Raw genomic sequence first — 19,173 nt, 5'->3', positions numbered from 1 at the left:
GAAACCCGCGTTTGAAATTCCTACCGCACCCCCGGGGCTGGCTAGGGAAGGGGGTCCCGGGCACTGAGCACAGGTGGTGATAATCAGGGACTGCGAACGTTCATTGAGCGACTGAATGGACAGTTAGAAGAGAGCTGGGTGGCGGCCCCCATGTCCTCCCGCCTGCCTTTGGGCAGAGAGATGTTTCTTCCCGGTCACGCTGCGCACGATTCAGGGTAGAAATAAGGAGCATATAACGGGGGCCCGACCTGGCCAGAGGTGGCAGCCTGTCACCCAAGGAGGTGATGATTCCATGGGTTCCCAAGGATGAGCAGGAGCTTGCCGGACGAAACAGACAAGGGAGCGAGCAGAGCAGGTGCAGAGGCCCCGGGGCAGGCCAAGTTTAGGACGTTGGAGGAACAGTGAAGAGGCCGGTGTGGCTGCCGTGGAGAGAAATGGCGGTGGGGGGGCGGGGGGAGTCGGAGGGTACGGACCACATGGGGCTACAATGGGTTTTATTCCAAGGCACTAGGGAGCCACAGCAGGATTGGAAGGCGGGGGTATGTGGTTGGATTTATGATTTTAAGGGGCTTCCAAGGGAAGCAGGGACCGCTGAGAGCATCCAGCAGAGACAGAAGAGGCTGGAGCAGGGTGGGGCCCAGGGTGCAGGGGAGCGGGTGCATTTGCCACACATTTGCAAGGTGGAGGCGAGGGCGCCCACCACACAGTCAGCTGCCGAGGGCGGCCGAGGCCAGCAGAGGAGGACGGTGGCTGGAGGGATTGGGCGGTGGGAGGACCATGGGGATCCCAGGTTGGAGTCGGGGACAGCGAAAGCCAGGAGTGTCCATATTCAAGCTTCAGGAGCACTAGGTGTCCGAGGGGGGCATGGCAAGGACGCTGATCTGGGTCCCCAGATCTCTTGTCTCTTGTCTCCCCAACCACCCACCGGACTGTGACTGCCACAAGAGCGGGATTCACGTCTCTTTTGTTTTCTGGCATCTGGAGCAGGGCCTGGCACACAGTAGGTGCTTGGTCAGTGCCAAGTGAACGCCCAGGTGATGAGTCTGTGTGACGGGGCTCGGGCAGGTGGCCGCTCGGTGCCCCAGCCCCTGAGCCCCAGCCTGTCCCTACAGCCCCACAGGCAGTAGCCACTATGCCTCCTCGGGGGAGCTGAGCCAGGGGAGCTCGCAGCTGAGCGAGGACTTCGACCCCGACGAGCAGAGCCTGCAGGGCTCGGAGTTGGAGGACGAGCGGGACGGAGACTCCTATCACTCGTGCCACAGCTCGGTCAGCTACCACAAAGACTCGCCGCGCTGGGACCAGGACGAGGAGGAGCTGGATGAGGACTTGGAGGACTTCCTGGAGGAAGAGGAGCTGCCCGAGGATGAGGAGGAGCTGGAGGAGGAGGAGGAGGTGCCCGATGATGTGGGCAGCTATGCCCAGAGGGAGGAGCCGGTCGTGGCTGAGCCCAAAGACTTCAAGCGCGTCAGCCTCCCTCCAGCCGCCCCGGAGAAGGAGGACAAGGCCGCCGTCGTGCCTGAGGCCCCCAAGCCAGCCACGCCGGAGGAGGTGCCTGTAGCTGATCAGGCACCCGAGCCCGAGCCCTCCAAGGCTGAGGAGAGGTAACAGGAGGTGGCCGAGGGGTCAGAGGGGCTGTCACAGGTCATGCAGCCGGTGGGGCCGGGATGGGGCCTGGGCAGTTGCGGGGGTTGGAAGTTGTCACAGAGCCATGGGTTTATTGAAGGGACCAGAAGTGTCAGGGTGAACTGGGGAGGTCAAAGGCGGCTCAGTGGAGTCATGAAGGGCTGTCAGGGGTCGTGACCTTAGGAGGTGCTGGGGTTGGAGAGGTCAGAGGGCTTCGGGAGGATCCTGGGCAAACAGGATTACAAAGGGTCAGAGGGGCTGAGAGTGGTGTCAGGGAAGGGGCGAAGGGCACTGAGGTGGGCCAGAGGGGACACAGGTGGGTCCTAGTGCCTCTGAGGGGCCAGAGAGGCCCCGGGGGAGGAGGCGCACATCACTGGGAGGGCAGAGGTCAAGGGAAGGTCAGAGTCACGGAGGGCTGGCCTTGGAGCCTCTTGGTGTTCCCTGCCTTAATTTCAGGCCGCGAGAGGATGAAGAAGGCCAGGAGGGTCAGGACTCCATGTCCAGGGCCAAGGCCAACTGGCTGCGAGCCTTCAACAAGGTGCGGATGCAGCTGCAGGAGGTGAGTGAAAGGGAGGGCCCCGCCACGCCCCCGCCACCCCCCCGCCACGCCCCTGCCGCGCCACACCCACCTGGCCCCACCCAGTGCCCCACCCATGCCGGGCTTGGCCACACCCACTACCACTCAGACACCCAGAATGGCCACGCCCAATGCCCCACCCACATCAGATTGGCCACACCCAACACTCCACCATGCCCCACCCACCCGCCCTTCCCAGGCCACGCCCACACACAGCTCATGCCTTCCCCATGCCCAACCCACATCCAGCCTGGCCACGCCCAATTTCTCACCCACGCCCAGAATGGTCATGCCCATTGCCACCAGCCCCACCCAGATTGGCCATGACCAGTTATAACTCCATTCCCACACCCTGCCCGTGCCCCGCCCACCCTGGCCCTTCCCTGGCCCCACCCACAGTCTGGTCACACCCATGCCCTCCCACACCAGCCTAGTTATGCCAACTCCCAGTCCCTGGACACCACACCTGGCCTGCCCACACCGTTCTCACACCCCTCCCACACGTGCACTGGCCTTGCCTACACCCCACTCCCACCCAACCTCATCACGTCTGCACATGCCCATGCCCCCATGCTCCCTGGCCCTGTCTACACTGAGTCCAAACCTGGTTGTGCCCATTTGCCCACCAGCACCCCATCATGACTGAGCAACCCCCAGCCAGGTTCTTCCTTGGCTCCACCCACACCTGCCTGGCCCCGCTGTGTTACTGGATGGGGGGATGTGAGATTGGGGAGGTAGGGTCGGACAGACGCAGTATGATAGTAGCCCTCCCCATTCCTGGCGCAGCCCCTGCTAATACGACCTCTCCCACCTACAGCTCGGCCCCACCCATCTCCAGCCCGGCCTCCTCCCCCATGCCAGCCTGGACTTTCTAAGTGCAGAGGGCGGAGAGGCAGCTGGAGCTTTTAGCTGAAATAAGGCTACAGCCATGTTAGGGGTCAATTTATGGCCAAGGATGAAGGTCAGGGTTAGAGCCGCAGTCAGAGATCAGAGGTCAGGGTTAGAATTGGTGTTAGGCAAAGGGGTTAGCACGTGGGGTCAAAATGGAGGTCATTGCCAGAGTTGGGGAATGGTCTGAGGTCAGGTCAGTATGGGAGAAGGAGTCAGGTGAAAAATAGAATTAACATCAGAATCGGGGTGACCATTTAGATGGGCAGCAGAGTTGAGGCCATTCATTTATTCCTTGATTCATTCAGTTCACTCCTGGGCTGGGGACAGAGCAGTGTTGCTATCCAGGGTGACCTTCCAGACTGAAGGCCTTTCTCTGTCGTCCAGGCTGGGGTGCCATGGCACATCATGGCTCACTGCAGCCTCGAACTCCTGGGCTCCAGCGATCCTCCTGCCTCGGCCTCCCGAGTAGCTGGGACTACAGGTGCCACTACCATGCCTGGCTCATTTCTTTTTCATTTTTTTAGAGATAGGGTCTTGCTGTGTTGCCCAGACTGATCTTGAACTCCTGGGCTCAAGTGATCCTCCCACCTCAGCCTCCCGAGTCACTGAAATTGCAAGCATGAGCCACTGCACCTGTCAGAATTTTATTTTTTTACTTAATAATATATTCATGTGGTTCTAAATTCAAAAGGTAGAAAAGCATGCATCGTGAAAAGCCTAGTGAATGATTTTAACTTAAGTCAGCAGATTAAATGAAAAAAACACCAGCTACTGCTGGAACCATGTGACACGATGAGAAAAACTGTAGAACTAGTGATATGACAAGAAAAATAAACACGGGCAAGATCTCTGGGTTTCGTAGAAAAGGCATAAAACTAATCCAAGGCAATCAGGAAAACTCCATGGAGAAGATGACACTTAAGGAGAGGTGATGCCCAAAATATTTCAACAATGTTTCAGAAGAGCGCTGCCCGCCCCATGACTCCCGTGTTAACCCTTTAGGTGCAAGATGGAGGGGAAGAAGGGGGATGCCGACCCTGGCTCTATGCTGAGATCTGAGCGTTAAATGTAGGCTAGTCGGGTCCAGAAGGTTGGAGAACAACAAGCTAGGGGCATAGCTCAGGCAAAGTCCCTGGGGCGTGCAAGCAGGTGAGCAAATGAGGCTGCAGGGAGTTTAGGGAATGATGAGATCTTATAAGTGTTTGAACAGAGAAATTGTAGCCACCAAGGATTCCAGGGATATAGCTAATGTGTTCTTTCTGTAGATGATGCTAGATCCCCAGGTTTGATCAATGGGAGAGGACCTCAAGGTCCACTGAAGTGGGTGACAGAGAGAACCTCCTCTCTCCTCCAGCCCATTTTACAAATGGACAAACTAAGGCCCAGAGAAGGCCAGGGAGCTCCGTAAGGACACACAGCAGGACTAGGACCCAGGCCTTGTGACTCCTGGCCCAAAGGGAGTCAGAAGTGGGTTTGGAGCCTGCCCTAGGGAGAGAGGGGGTGACCACACTGACCACGTATGCCTGTCTGTCCTGCAGGCCCGGGGAGAAGGAGAGATGTCCAAATCCCTGTGGTTCAAAGGCGGGTAAGTAACAGAGCTGGGCTGGGAGGAAGTTTTGAACTCAGAGCCCAAGGCTGGTTTACACCCAAGCCCCAGACTGCTAGAGGGTGGGGAGGGGGTTTGTGTAGACAAAGGACAGATTCATCATGGACAAAACAATGTGGCCACCCTTGTAAGACACCTAACCACAGGCAGATGCCAAGGGCAATCACCTTTGAATTGATTCAAAGACTTTGAATTCTCACAGCAAACTCAGGGCAGGGACCCTGCTGTCCCTACGTTACAGATGGAGAAACTGAGTCCACAGCCACTCACATAGTTCAAGACCATTTACCCATGGAGATAAATGTAAAATAAAGCAGGAACTGTTTCCTGCACTGTACATCTGCAACCCTGGAGCAAAATGTTTGCTCCGATTCTATTTTTAAATGCCTCAGATTAATGCTACAGTTGCTGGCTCTTTAATGATAGTTGTTTAGTCTTCAGTGGAGCGTGTGGTCCTGTCTAACCTCCTAACTTACTGATTTTCAGGGCTGCTGGATGGTGAGGTTAGTGCATGCACAAGCTATTTTAAAATTATGCCCGTGGTTTAAAATAGCAGCAAACTTCGTGCGTCCTTTGCAAACAGGCAGGGAGACAGCAGCTGGGACTCCCAAACACGTGAGCAGGGGCCCTGGCTGGAGAGCCCCAGGTGCAGGGCCCCAGAGGGGCTCCCGTGCTCGTGAGTCAGGAAGGAAGCGCTCTCGGGAGAAAGGTGGCAGGTGGCGTCGGGCCGGGGAAAGATGTGTCCAGAGGTCTCTGAGCTTCAGCTCATCCTGCAGAAAGCTCCGTAGCAGGAATAGCAAGCACCACAGGGCTTGTCTCTCAGTGGCCAACGGGAACCTTCTGGAGAGAAGCCACACCGAAGCCTCTGTGGGACGGCTGCACCTCTCAATAAAGGGGGTTTGGACAGGTCACTACAGCATCTGCCACGGCAGCCATTTCAATTCGCCAGCCGAGGCAAAGCCACCAAGAGACAGCAACACAAACACAGTTTCCAGTTCTCCCTTTTCCGTTCGCTTCCAAATCCCTCCTTCCCAAACAGATTCTAAACATACACTGTATTCCCAATGTTGAGCATAGAGAAAGGTTTCCTGCCTGTTTTAGTCAAATGTTCATTCAAGGTGGGCAGCTGCCTTATCTCCCCATTTTCCAGATGGGGAAGTCGAGGCCAGGGCCTTCACTTCCCAGGGCTGCTATAACAAAGTACCACAGAGGGGTGGCTTAAAACAACATCTATGTATTCTCTGTCCATTCCGGAGGTGTCGGCAGGGCCACACGCCCCTGAAATCTGTAGGGGAGAAGCCTTCCGTGCCTCTTCTCACTCCTTGGTTTGCTCGAAATTCTTGGCCAACAAGGATCCGTCTGTAGGTGCATCATCCCAGTCTCTGCCTCCGTCCCCACAAGGCTGCCTTCCCCGTATGCCTGTCTTCTTACGGGGACACCGGTCACACTGGATTAAGCATCCACCTCACGCCAATACGACCTCATCTTAACTAATTACATTTGTGACAACCCTATTTCCAAATAAGGTCACCGTCTGAGGTCATAGGGGTTAGGGCTTCGACATATCTGTTTTTGGAACACAATTCACCTCTTAACACCTGGAGAGGCTGAGTGTCCTGCCCAGGCCTCTGGTGATGCCGGTGTGAGGAACTGGGTGGCCCGGACCCTCCAAGTCTCTGCGTATCTTGCAGCCCAGGGGGCGGTCTCATCATCATCGACAGCATGCCAGACATCCGCAAGAGGAAGCCTATCCCCCTCGTGAGCGACCTGGTAAGCACCCATGTCCTTCACTGCCTCAGCAGAGCAAGCCTGCTATAAGCAGTGTGTAACCTGTGCAACTGTCCATGGTGGACCTGGGGCTGGGGGCTGACGAGGCTTTCTGTGGGACTAACGTACTCTGATTTCTACTCCACGTGCTGCATGGACACTTCAGGCCATGGTGAGTGGTGGTGACATTGGCCCCTTGGGATGTCCTCTACAAACCCCCTCACTGGGATCTTCTAAACCAGCCCCGAATTCATGGGTTCTGGGGGATTCTTGCCATGTCCTGCTGTTCATGGGTAGGGAAGAGAACATACGACTCCCCACCTGTGAGCTACCTTGGTTCATGGTGAGGCTGATGGTTTTGCTCTCTGGCTGGTGACCACAGCCAAGCATGGCTCCCAAGTCCTATATTGGGGGAGGGGTGTGAGTCTGGTGTGGGGCTGCTCACCTCCCAGGGTCCCTTCCAACCTAGAACCTCTGTCACTTCCTAATTCTTTGCTGGGTCTGCCCCTGCTGCCATCGTGATCTGTTTCCAATTTGTTCCAATCTGTGGCGGGTCGTCCCAATTCGTGGCCGGCCTTTCCCATCTGTGGCTGTGAATTATTCTCCTGGCGACGATCCCCTGCGTGTCAACTTCTGTGACTCCCACCTCTGTGACCTTCCCTCCCCAGTCCCTGGTCCAGTCCAGGAAAGCGGGCATCACCTCAGCCTTGGCCTCCAGCACGTTGAACAATGAGGAGCTGGTGCGTGAGACGCCTCCTTCCACCGGGTGGGGTGGATTGGGCTGGGGGCTCCTGGGAGTATCGCAGCCTCTGAGGACCCCCGGGAAGAGGGGGTGTGTGACAGACACTGGCATAAAGCAAGGAGGATTCCCACGGCGTGGGGGTCGGGGAGGGGATGGAGGCTTTACTGCGCCCAGCACTGGGGCGGAGCAGGGCAAGACAGGGACAGTGCCCGCTTGCAGGTTAGGGCCACTGCTGCACCCCAGCTGCACCCCCAACTTCTCCGCAGAAAAACCACGTTTACAAGAAAACCCTGCAAGCCTTAATCTACCCCATCTCGTGCACGACGCCACACAACTTCGAGGTGTGGACGGCCACGACGCCCACCTACTGCTACGAGTGCGAGGGCCTGCTGTGGGGCATCGCGCGGCAGGGCATGCGCTGCACCGAGTGTGGCGTCAAGTGCCACGAGAAGTGCCAGGACCTGCTCAACGCCGACTGCCTGCAGCGTGAGCGCGGCGGGAGTGGGGGTGGGGGCGTCCAGGCGGGCCAGACCGGACACCACGGGGTGGGGCGAGGGACTAGGACGGGACATCAGGAGAGGTGGGGCGCTGCCGGGAGGGAAGGGAGGAGCAGGCCGGTGGGGTCACGGGTTGGGGGATGGAGGGGAGGGGAAAGGAGACGGGAGGGGTCCGAGGAGGGTGGGGCCCGGCTCAGGGACTAGCTAGACTGTGGAAAGGGAGGGCTTAATCAGAAGAGGCGGTTCCCCTGGAGAAAATGGGTTGGCGAGGGTAGCTCAGAGGGGGGAGTGCGTTTCAGAGAGGGAAGAGGCTCAGACTGGGAGGGGACTGTGGAGGAGGGGCTTGGAAGAGGACGGAGGTGGGGGGAATCAGAGAGGGGGCGGGGCTCAGAGAAGAGGGACTCGGCAAGGGGCGGGGCTTAGTGAGGGGGTGGCTCAGCGAGGGGCGTGGCTCAGAATGCGGAAGGGGAGGCTGGACAGGGGTGGGGCTCCGAGGGGGGCTTACTGAGGAGCGCGGCCCAGAGGAGGGGCGGGGCTCCGAGAGGGGCAGAGCTTTTTGGCCAGGGCGTGGCTATGAAAGGGGCGGGGCTCAGGGTGTGGCTCAGCGAGGGGTGGAGCTCAGAGAAGGGGCAGGGCTTGATGAGAGGCGGGGCTAGTGAGGGGCGGGACTTAGTAAGGGGCGTGGCTAGGAAGGAGTGGGGCTTAGCGAGGGGCGTGCCTGGGGAGGGGCGGGGCTTGGCGAGGGGCGGGGCTCCGAGGAGGGTGGAGCTCTGAGTGGGATGGGGCTTAGTGGGGGCGTGGTTGTAGGTGGGCGGGGCTAAATGAGGGCGGGGCTTGGCGAGGGGCAGGGGTTAGTGAAGGGCGGGGCGGGCCCGGCAAGGGACGTGGCTCGGCCAGAGGCCATGGCTCGGGGAAGGGGCGGGGCTCGGTGAGGGGGCGGGGTTCAGAGAAGGAGCAGGGTGCGCTGGGGGATAGCGACGGCCGTGGGGCCCCCGCAGGTGCGGCGGAGAAGAGCTCCAAGCACGGGGCGGAGGATCGGACGCAGAACATCATCATGGTGCTCAAGGACCGCATGAAGATCCGGGAGCGCAACAAGCCCGAGATCTTCGAGCTCATCCAGGAGATCTTCGCCGTCACCAAGAGCGCGCACACCCAGCAGATGAAGGCGGTGAAGCAGAGCGTGCTGGATGGCACGTCCAAGTGGTCGGCGAAGATCAGCATCACCGGTGAGGGGCGGGCCCTTCCCGGCCTCCAGCGCCTGGTCCCCTGGCGCTGTGTGTTCGTCCCTTCTGCTGCGTGAACGTGAGCGCGCCCGTGTCCGTCCCCCGTCTGCGTGCGCGTGCGCGTGCGGGCAGGCACGTGTGCCTCCAAACGCGCGTAGCTGACATTCTGTCTGGGCGCGACTTGCTTGTGCCCTCCAACGGGAAGCCCCAGGAAGAGGAGTTGAGGGCACGTGGTTTACCTGGGAGGTGACCCCGCAAAGCCCTGGTGAGGGGTCGGGAGGTTAGACAGAGAGGGGAGGAGCCCTGAAGGGGCGCCAGCAAGCAGGCAATGATGTGGGCGCCTGGGACCATAAAGGGACGATGTTGAGCGTGCAGTTCCGAGTGGTCCCACGCAGGGACTAGGGCACTTAGATTTTCCCATAAACAGACCCAAGGATGGGGATTTCAGGGTACATGGGCTACTTAGGAAGTAACCCCAGGAAGCCCCCGTGAGGGGTGAGGATGTGAGTCACGGAGGGAAGGCTCCCCGCAGGGGTGCCAATGGCAGGTGATATTGTGGGCGACTGGGGCTCAGTCCCCCTGGGAGACCTCAGGGAGCTCACGCCCCTGGGCGAAGGGGCTGGGGCACCTTCCCTTCGTGTGCTGGCTGATGGCTCCCTCCGCGTTAACTCTCTAGTAAGCCTGGTGTGCCTTGTGGTGGTTCTTGGGCCACATCGAAGGTGTCCCCAGTCAGCAGCTTGGAACACGTGGCAGTGACTGTTCTCAGCCTGCCTTGCTCCTTGAGTGCACGTCTGTGTTTGTCCTGCGTGTCTTTCAGTGGTCTGTGCCCAGGGCTTGCAGGCAAAGGACAAGACGGGATCCAGTGACCCCTACGTCACAGTCCAGGTTGGGAAGACCAAGAAACGGACAAAAACCATCTATGGGAACCTCAACCCCGTGTGGGAGGAGAATTTCCACTTGTAAGTGCCTGGCTGGGTGCCCAGCCCCATGAGGGGCTCCCAAGACTGGCCCTGTGCTGGCCTCCCTACCCCCAGCCCTGATTCCTCTTCCCCCTGCAGCGAATGTCACAACTCCTCCGACCGCATCAAGGTGCGCGTCTGGGACGAGGATGATGACATCAAATCCCGCGTGAAACAGAGGTTCAAGAGGGAATCTGATGACTTCCTTGGCCAGACGATCATCGAGGTGCGGACGCTCAGTGGCGAGATGGACGTGTGGTACAACCTGGGTGAGAGGAGGGGGTTCTGGGGGGCCGGGCCTGTGGGGGGCATGGAGGAGGGGGGCCCAGGGATCCAGCCAGAGCGCAGAGCCCACCCAGAGGGGAGACACACATTCTCAGGAGGAGTTGGCGGAGGAGCCCAATCTGGCGGGGGAAGCAGGGCCTGGCAGCTCATTCCAGGGGAGACCCGGGACCTAGAGCTGCTAGTCTAAGGAGGGAGACAGAAACCTAACCTGAGTGGAGGAGCAAGGCCTGGGATCCTAGTGTGACGGGAAGGACAAGGAATTGTAGTCTAACGGGGAGACACAAGCCTGGGGGGCCAATCTAAAGAGAGACACCCAGGCCTTAGTTTCAGATTCCCAAGAGGGCTCCAGATTCATGCATGATTAAAATAGCCCAAGGCTGTACTGGGAAGTTCTGAAGTTGCCATCTCTCTCTGCCCGGCAGACAAGCGAACTGACAAGTCCGCCGTGTCAGGCGCCATCCGGCTACACATCAGTGTAGAGATCAAAGGCGAGGAGAAGGTGGCCCCCTACCATGTGCAGTACACCTGTCTGCATGAGGTGAGGCCCGCTGCTCGCCCTCCCACACCGCCTCTGACTGCCCGCCCCTCGTCTCCGGTCCTTCCTTCCGTCCCGGCTCCAAACACGCATGGGTGGGCTGTTTGTGTCTGGGTCTGTCTCTTCCAGCTGCCCGGGGGTACCTGGAGAGAACTCCAGCCCCAGCATTTAGTTTGTTCAATGAATGCTGGTGAATGAATGAATGATTGAATGGACCAGTGAGTGAAGAGCAGATAAAAGGAAGGATGGGGAGATGGGTGAGTGCATGGATGGACAGACACACGAGCTGGTGCGTAGATGCATGAATAGGTGGATGAGGGATGGATGTGTTCTTGAACCGTTAGAAGCATAGACGAGTAGATGGGTAAATTTTTGTGTAGTTGGACAGATGATGGGTGGGCAGATAGGTAAAGATAGATGGATAACTTGATGGGTGGATAGATAGATTGGTGGATAAATGGTTGAATGCATGGATAGATGAATTGTTGGATGGACAGATTAAGTTGTAGGTACATACATGGAATGGATGGATGGATGGATGAGTAGTCAAATTATTAAAAGGAAGGAGAGAGTGTGGGTGAATTTTTGAGTAGCTGGATGGGGACAGATGTGTGGTGAGTGGATGGGTGGGTGGACAGATGGATAGATGGGTGGGTGAGTGAATGGATGGCCAAGTGGATGGACAGACAGACATGCAGATGGATGGGTGCGTAGAGTCGTGGATGGACGGAGGAGGCACGTATGCATATGTGGTTGAATTACTGAAAGGACGGATGGGTGGGTAGGTGAAATTTTGGGTAGTTGGATGGGTGGGTTGGTGGATGAATGAAGCGTAGATGAAAATTGATAAATGAACAGACAGACGGACGACATAAGCTGCCTCAGACCCTGGGACCTCTCTCAAAGGACTGATGCTCCTTGCATTCTCCATAACAGCACCTTCTCCCCCTCGTTGGCAGAATTTATTCCACTTTGTGACGGATGTGCAGAACAATGGGGTTGTGAAGATCCCCGATGCCAAGGGTGATGACGCCTGGAAGGTGTACTACGATGAGACAGCCCAGGAGATCGTGGACGAGTTTGCCATGCGCTACGGCGTCGAGTCCATCTACCAAGCCATGACGTGAGGCTGCAGGCCGGGGCAGACACTAGGGCGAGGTGCAGGACACAGGAGGGGCTCACCAAGCAGACACTGGCAGATCTGGAGTGGGAGCCAGCCAGGGGGGGAGCGGGTGTGACGGGGGCTGTGCGATTCCCCTGGAGATCAGGAGAGGGCCAGATTGAGCTGGAGTGACAGGGACCAGAGAGCCTCAGTTAGAAGCTGGGATGAGGCCGGGCGCGGTGGCTCACGCCTGTAATCCCAGCACTCTGGGAGGCCGAGGCAGGAGGATCACTCGAGGCCAGGAGTTCAAGACCAGCCTGAGCAAGAGCGAGACCCCGTCTCTACTAAAAATAGAAAGAAATTATATGGACAACTAAAATATATATAGAAAAAATTAGCCGGGCATGGTGGCAAATGCCTGTAGTCCCAGCTACTCGGGAGGCTGAGGCAGGAGGATCGCTTGAGCCCAGGAGTTTGAGGTTGCTGTGAGCTAGGCTGACGCCACGGCACTCACTCTAGCCTGGACAACAGAGTGAGACTCTGTCTCAAAAACAAAAAAAAAAAACAAACAAAAAAAAAGCTGGGATGAGGCAGCCCAGAGGGTTGGAAAGACAGAGACAGGAGACGCAGAGAAACCCGGAGGACAGAGTCAGACAGGGGCATGGCTTGGGGGGCGAGGGAGGCATTCTAGTGGGGAGCTCAGCCCGGCCTGGTGAGACCCCTGGCCCAATACTTCCTGCTCCCTCTCGCCAGCCACTTTGCCTGCCTCTCCTCCAAGTACATGTGCCCTGGGGTGCCCGCCGTCATGAGCACTCTGCTCGCCAACATCAACGCCTACTACGCGCACACCACCGCCTCCACCAACGTGTCTGCCTCTGACCGCTTCGCTGCCTCCAACTTCGGGGTCAGTCGTAGGGGCTGGGTGCCCAATATGGACCTGATTTGCTGTGTGACTTTGGGCTAGTCACTTCCCCTCTCTGAGCCTGAGTTTACCCCTCTGTAGAATGGAAACAAATGTTATGGGGGTTCCGTGCAATGGTGGATGGGGTATACTTAGCGTATAATCGGTGCTCAGCCAGTATGGCAGCCACCACCATGAGCTGCTTCACGTAACCGCCACGTCCCACCTTCATCCATCCTCCCTCCTCCCCTGCCTCTGTAGAAAGAGCGCTTTGTGAAACTCCTGGACCAGCTGCATAACTCCCTGCGGATTGACCTCTCCATGTACCGGGTAGGAAGCGCGTGCACAAGGATTTACTGGCCCCCGTGCACTTGTGTGTGCCTGGAGGGGACAGCTGCCAGCAGGTGTGTACATGGCAGATCCCGTTTTAACACATGCAGTGTGTTCTCTGACACGCGTGCACGTATGTGAGCACTACCTGCCCAAATGCCGGGTGCATCCAAGCAGAACCCCAGTGGCATCAAGGTGCTCTAATTGCCACCCCCGGCCCACCTCCTGAAACTTGGAGCCTTTGTATCCCCCTAAAACACTGTCTCCCATCCCCCCCAACCTTCTTCCATAACCCACCTCTCTTCCGGCTTCCGACAGAATAACTTCCCAGCCAGCAGCCCGGAGAGACTCCAGGACCTCAAGTCCACCGTGGACCTTCTCACCAGCATCACCTTCTTTCGGATGAAGGTAGCGAAGGGCCCCGCCCCGTCCGCCCCCGCCAAGGAGGAGTCAGGGCTCCCGGTCCCCAGAACAAGTACCCCTGGAAAGTAGCGCCCTTTCCCACTCAACTTCTGCCTCCGAGCTGCTTCAACTCCTTCACCCCAGGATGACTCACAGCCACTTCCTGGGTACCTGCTGTCCGAGCTGTGCCCACCCATGCCTGTCCCCTCCCTTCAGGTACAAGAGCTCCAGAGCCCACCCCGAGCCAGCCAGGTGGTAAAGGACTGCGTGAAAGCCTGCCTCAACTCGACTTACGAGTACATTTTCAACAACTGTCATGAGCTGTACAGCCGGGAGTACCAGACAGACCCGGTGAGGACCCCAGACGGGGCAGGAGAGAACAGGGGACATCACCTGAGCACTGGCCCAAGTCCCAGCTCCGCCCCTTCCTGAGGGATCTCAGCCGATCTCCGCCTCTGTATCTTTTGGTCATAAACCCACATCTCGGGACTGGGGAGAAGATTTATGTGACACGGGCTTCAGACACGATACCGTGGGCACACGGCACGTTTACCCGGCTGCATGGCTGAGGCTGGCATAAGACGTGCCTGGCAGAGAGTCGCTGTGCAGTGAACGTTGGGTTGAATTGAATTTCTTGAATGGAGCTCAGTTTTGGTCACTTGGCCTCAATGTCAGATCTTCCAAGTGCTTCTCTACACATGCAATGTCCTGGGTTTGTGGGTAAAGTTTCAAGGAGCTTCTAGTCTATTATGGGGACAAGATGTACGAATTAGAAATTTACAACAGAGAGTGGTTTGTACTGAGATGGGGGGATCTGCCTTCTCCAGCGTCTGACGGGATAGAACACGTGAGCCTGGTTCAGCTCAGTGTCATCTCCGTGTGTCCCTTTCCACTCCATTGACTTGACGTGAAATCGGTCACGCTTGTCTGAGTTGGGTTGAGGGGAACTGGATCAAACCGGGTGGAGTTTCGTTCAACCTTAGTTTACTTCCATTTATTTCTGTTTGGTTGATTTAAGTTAAAATTGTTCTTGATGAATTAGAGAGCAGAACTGAGCTCCATCAAGTGGAGTTTAATTGGGTACAAACTCATTCTTTCCCATTCGGTCAAGTTATTCTCAACGGGGTCAAATCAGCTTGTGTGAAGATGCGCCGGGGCGTTGGATTGGGTGCGGCTGATTTCCATTGCATTAGGTTGAATCAGGCTGATTTCAGTTCATTACACTCATTTCCGTTGATTAACTAAAGTTGAGCTGAATAGACCTGCGCATGTTGGGTTGGGTTTAGATGCACAGAGTCAGGTCGGGTTGACTTGCATTGAGTTAGATCCAGTTGGGTTGGGTTGGGTTGGGTTGGCTTGGGTGGAATTCAAGTCAACTTCTTTCCATTCTTTTGACTTTGGTTGATGTGGGTCTTGGAAAAGTTGATTAGGTTCAATCCAATTGAGTCCATCTGAGCTTAATTCAATCAAGTTTAATTCCACTCCATTCAGTGTAATTGGCCCACGTTCAATTCCACTGAATTAACTCCGAGAACTGACTTCTGTTAAGCTAAGCGGGTTTGATGTGCATTCGTTCTCGTTCCATCTTGCTTAGTGGAGTTGAGTTTGTTCAATGACATTCAATTCCATTTATTTCCATGCAGTTCTATGAGTTGAGTCTAAAAATCTTAAGCTTTGCCAAGGTTCGTGGACGTGAGCTCTGTTCGGGGCAGTCCCTATGAACTCAGTTCTTTCCCATGGCTTCCTCCCGAACCACATCCGTGTTAAGGGGGCCATGCTGCCACAATGTCCCACCCCTCAGCAATGAACTGATGGAGGCACCAGCCTCTGGGCCCCTTATAACCAACGTCTCCACTTTTCAGGCCAAGAAGGGGGAAGTACCCCCAGAGGAACAGGGCCCCAGCATTAAGAACCTCGACTTCTGGTCCAAGCTGATCACACTTATAGTGTCCATCATTGAGGAAGACAAGAATTCCTACACTCCTTGCCTCAACCAGTGGGTTGTGTCTCTGTGTGGTTAATTATCTGGGGCCCAGTGTGTGTGCGTGTGTGTGCGTGTGTGTGTGTGTACAGCTTTGTGTCTTGTGTGTAAAAGTGATCATGTCTAATTACACATAAAACATGCATGTGGGGGCAATTTTGGGTCTGATTGTGCCTGTGTGAAATTCAGATATGGGCATAATTTGCAAACGTAAGCGAAATTGCACGCATGCACACAATCGCGGGGGTCATCAGACTTATACTTTAAATGCATTGATTTGTGTGAGTAACAGTGTGTGCATATGTATATAATTTTGTGTGCATGTGTGTAGGTTCATAAATAACAAGAGATAGTGTTGCTCAAGTATTTACCATGTGCTAGTCTAAGTGTTTACATTTAAATTGTATTATATCTGACATGTGTGGACGTATGTAATTTTGTCCACAGTTGTGGTCAATGGGTTTGATTGTGTATATGTGTATAATTGTTGTGTGCATGTCAATATACAATATTGTACAAGATACAATGTTGTGTATTGTGTAACTGTACGTGAATGTGGATCTATGTGTCTGTAGAATTTTCATTTGCATTCAGTTGAATGAGCTGTTGTGTATTTTTCCTTCCCGAATTGAGCACGAGGGAGGCCCCTAACTTTGCAACACTAACATCTCCTGATTACTTAGATACAGAATTAAGATCAGGGATTTGGACGGATTGGAGGGTGGGCAGATGAGGGGACGGATGGACAGGTGAATGGCTGGATGGATTGGTGGGGGGAGGGTGTGTGGATAAAGGAATGGAGGGAGGAGTGAATGGATGGGTGGGTAAGTGGATGGACGGGGGCTGAAGAACGGATGGGTGGGTGGAGAGATGGAGTCACAGATGACGGGGGGTGAGTGGATGAGCGGGTAGTGGGATAAGTGGGTGGATGAACAGGTGGAGGGCAGGCCGGGGGGCGGGGTGGTTGCGGGCCGGAGAGAAGCAGGGCCTTAGTGCAGAGTCGCCCAGCAAGTCAACGGCTAGGAGGGAGCTGGACTCTAGATCCCGCCCTACACGCCCCTTTGGGGCAGGGAGGGACAAAATAGCCTTTGCCACCTGGCTTCCGTCTGCAAAGGTGTCATACTCCATGACCTTTGCCAGGTTTCCCCAGGAGCTGAATGTGGGTAAAATCAGCGCCGAAGTGATGTGGAATCTGTTTGCCCAAGACATGAAGTATGCCATGGAGGGTGAGTGCCCCAGTCCCGTGTGTGTCCCCCAGCCTGGCCACAGCAGGTGGCCGTGCCTCGGCGTCCCCTCCAAGGCTGCAAGTGCCCTGGACCCTCCTGTCTGCGTCAGACAACAGCGATGACCAGAGCAGGCAGCCTCTGCGGTGACAGAGGGCGACAGACCCTCCCCTCTGACCTGCCCCCTCTCCCCGCCCCAGAGCACGACAAGCACCGCCTGTGCAAGAGTGCCGACTACATGAACCTCCACTTCAAAGTCAAGTGGCTCTACAACGAGTATGTGGCCGAACTTCCTGCCTTCAAGGACCGCGTGCCCGAGTACCCCGCGTAAGTCCCCTGGCCCAAGCCCGGCCCAAGTGAGAACTGTGGCGCCGACAGCTAGGAGGCCCAGAGAGAAAGGCTGGCCCCCTCAGAGTTACCTGGGCACCAGGGTCACAGGCGGGGCCCAACCCAGGGTTCTCTACTCTCAGCCCTTGAACTTTGGGCCCATAGCCCAGAAAACTCGGAGTCATGACAGCAGCAGGAACCGTCCCTGGGCCGTTTCTCATTTGATCCTTTTGACAATTCTATGAGATGAGGTGGGATCGTTATAATTCCCATTTTGTGGAAGAGAAAATGGAGAGTTGGCCAGGTGTGGTGGCTCACGCCTGTAATCCCAGCACTCTGGGAGGCCGAGGCGGGAGGATCGCTTGAGTCTAGCAGTTCAAGACCAGCCTGAGCAACATAGCGAGACTCTGTCTCTACCAGAAATAGAAAAATTAGCCGGGCGTGGTGGCGTGCCCCTGTAGTCCCAGCTACTCAGGAGGCTGAGGCAGGAGGATTGTTTGAGCCCAGGAGTTTGAGGTTGCAGTGAGCTATGATCATGCCACTGCACTCTACCCAGGCGACAGAGTGGGACCCTGTCTCAAAAACAAAAACAACAACAACGAAAAGCAAATGGAGAGTTAAAGATGCCAAATGCCTTGACCGAGGCAACGACCCTTCAGTGATGGAGCCGGGGCTTGAACTGGGGACGTCTGACCCCCAGGCTGTGTGTTGGAGAATGCTATGGTGGCCACCAATTACTGAGGACCTCCTGTGCATGGTGTCATTCACTGCTCCCAAAGGCACTGTGGCAGAGACGGGCTGCTATCATATAGGGAATGGGAGCTCAGAGAGTAAACCCACTGGCCCACGGGCCGTTTATCTGAACCGGGATTCCATCAAGTCTGGGCCCTGCTCGGTCAGTGGCCACTCAGTCCATTTCACAGGTAGAGTAAACTGAGGCCTGGTGGGGGAGGTGAGCAGGGGAGGAGCCAGCCAGGGTTGCAGGGTGAGTTCGAGGTAGAGCAGGCCCGGCCCCAGCACCAGCCAGGAGTGGATCAGAAGCAGGAAGCACAGAGGGTGAGGTGGACACGCAGCGGCAGGGCCCCACTCCGGCTCCCATTCCAGGTGGTTTGAACCCTTCGTCATACAGTGGCTGGATGAGAACGAGGAGGTGTCCCGGGATTTCCTGCACGGAGCCCTAGAGCGAGACAAAAAGGATGGGGTGAGAAGGCCGACCCACGGCCATGCTCCCGCTCTGCCCGTGGTGACCGCACTGCCTCTGGGGTCCACTGGGATTCAGTCTGGGGGCAACATGTGCCCTGGGGATGAAGCCAGTCCCTGCTAGGTGTCCGCCACTCTTGTCTTGCTCATGGTTTTTAAAGTCTTCTGTGCATTCACCAACTATGGAATGCGAGTCCATCATGCCCAACCCCCCCACCCACCCGTGGCCTCTGCGTCCACCTCTAGAGGCTGTAGGTCAGTTTCACACCCTGTTTAGCTGCCCCCAGGGCAGGTGGCCTCTGGCTCTCCCCGAGGAGAGTGCGAGGGGGGGGCTCCGGGCTTTGTCCAGGGCTGACCTCCTCCTCCCTCCTGGCCTCCTTTCCGGCTGCAGTTCCAGCAGACCTCGGAGCACGCGCTGTTCTCCTGCTCTGTGGTGGATGTCTTCTCCCAACTCAACCAGAGCTTTGAGATCATCAAGAAACTCGAGTGCCCCGACCCCCAGATCGTGGGGCACTACATGAGGCGCTTTGCCAAGGTGCAGGAGTGTGGGGAGTGTTGGGGCTGGGGGCTGGGGTCAGGATTGGGATGGGCTTAGGGTTGGGTAGTTGAGGTCAGTGTTGGCTATAGGGTCAAGTTTGGGGCTGAGGTTGCGTGTTGAGGTTGCGTGTTGAGTTTGAGGTCAGAGTTGGGATCGGTGATGTCACTGAGGTTCAGGTTAGGGTTGGGGTTGAGTTTGGAGTTGAGGCTGGGACTGAGGCTGGGGTTTGGTTTGAGGTCAGTTGGGGCTGGTGAGGTTACTGGAGTTGAGGTTGGAGTTGAGGTTGGCATTGGGGTTTGGGCTGAGATTGAGTTAAGGGTTAGGGTTTGTGTCGAGGTCGGATTTGGATTGGGGTTTGGATTGAGGTTGGGATTGAGGTTGAGGTTGGGTTTGAGGTCAGAGTTGGGGTTGGTGAGGTCATTGAAGTTGGAGTTGAGGTTGGGGTTGAGGTTGGGGTTGGGGTT

At 56.5% G+C, this 19,173-nt stretch overlaps 1 protein-coding gene across 4 annotated transcripts in view; it reads left to right on the top strand.

Annotated features, from left to right (window-relative positions):
• Nucleotides 1–19,173, top strand: part of UNC13A (unc-13 homolog A) — a 59,655-nt gene that overhangs the window by 23,369 nt on the left and 17,113 nt on the right. For 3 of the 4 annotated variants that reach the window (XM_069493732.1, XM_069493740.1, XM_069493726.1), the window contains exons 10-29: nt 1,113–1,601; nt 2,074–2,182; nt 4,630–4,676; nt 6,389–6,467; nt 7,133–7,204; nt 7,473–7,692; nt 8,702–8,929; nt 9,744–9,885; nt 9,985–10,154; nt 10,593–10,708; nt 11,665–11,828; nt 12,561–12,711; nt 12,970–13,038; nt 13,357–13,446; nt 13,657–13,791; nt 15,303–15,436; nt 16,562–16,647; nt 16,845–16,971; nt 18,076–18,172; nt 18,563–18,706. In XM_069493732.1, the coding sequence (XP_069349833.1) occupies nt 1,113–1,601; nt 2,074–2,182; nt 4,630–4,676; nt 6,389–6,467; nt 7,133–7,204; nt 7,473–7,692; nt 8,702–8,929; nt 9,744–9,885; nt 9,985–10,154; nt 10,593–10,708; nt 11,665–11,828; nt 12,561–12,711; nt 12,970–13,038; nt 13,357–13,446; nt 13,657–13,791; nt 15,303–15,436; nt 16,562–16,647; nt 16,845–16,971; nt 18,076–18,172; nt 18,563–18,706 (2,869 nt within the window). Of the gene's footprint in view, nt 1–1,112; nt 1,602–2,073; nt 2,183–4,629; nt 4,677–6,388; nt 6,468–6,630; nt 6,637–7,132; nt 7,205–7,472; nt 7,693–8,701; nt 8,930–9,743; nt 9,886–9,984; nt 10,155–10,592; nt 10,709–11,664; nt 11,829–12,560; nt 12,712–12,969; nt 13,039–13,356; nt 13,447–13,656; nt 13,792–15,302; nt 15,437–16,561; nt 16,648–16,844; nt 16,972–18,075; nt 18,173–18,562; nt 18,707–19,173 lie in introns of all 4 variants that reach the window. The other variant, XM_069493749.1, reaches the window with a different exon arrangement.

This window comes from Eulemur rufifrons, chromosome 2 (assembly GCF_041146395.1).
Source record: "Eulemur rufifrons isolate Redbay chromosome 2, OSU_ERuf_1, whole genome shotgun sequence".
NCBI lineage: Eukaryota > Metazoa > Chordata > Mammalia > Primates > Lemuridae > Eulemur > Eulemur rufifrons.
The sequence above is the reverse complement of the archived record's forward strand: the minus strand, read 5'-3'. Positions and strand labels throughout refer to the sequence as shown.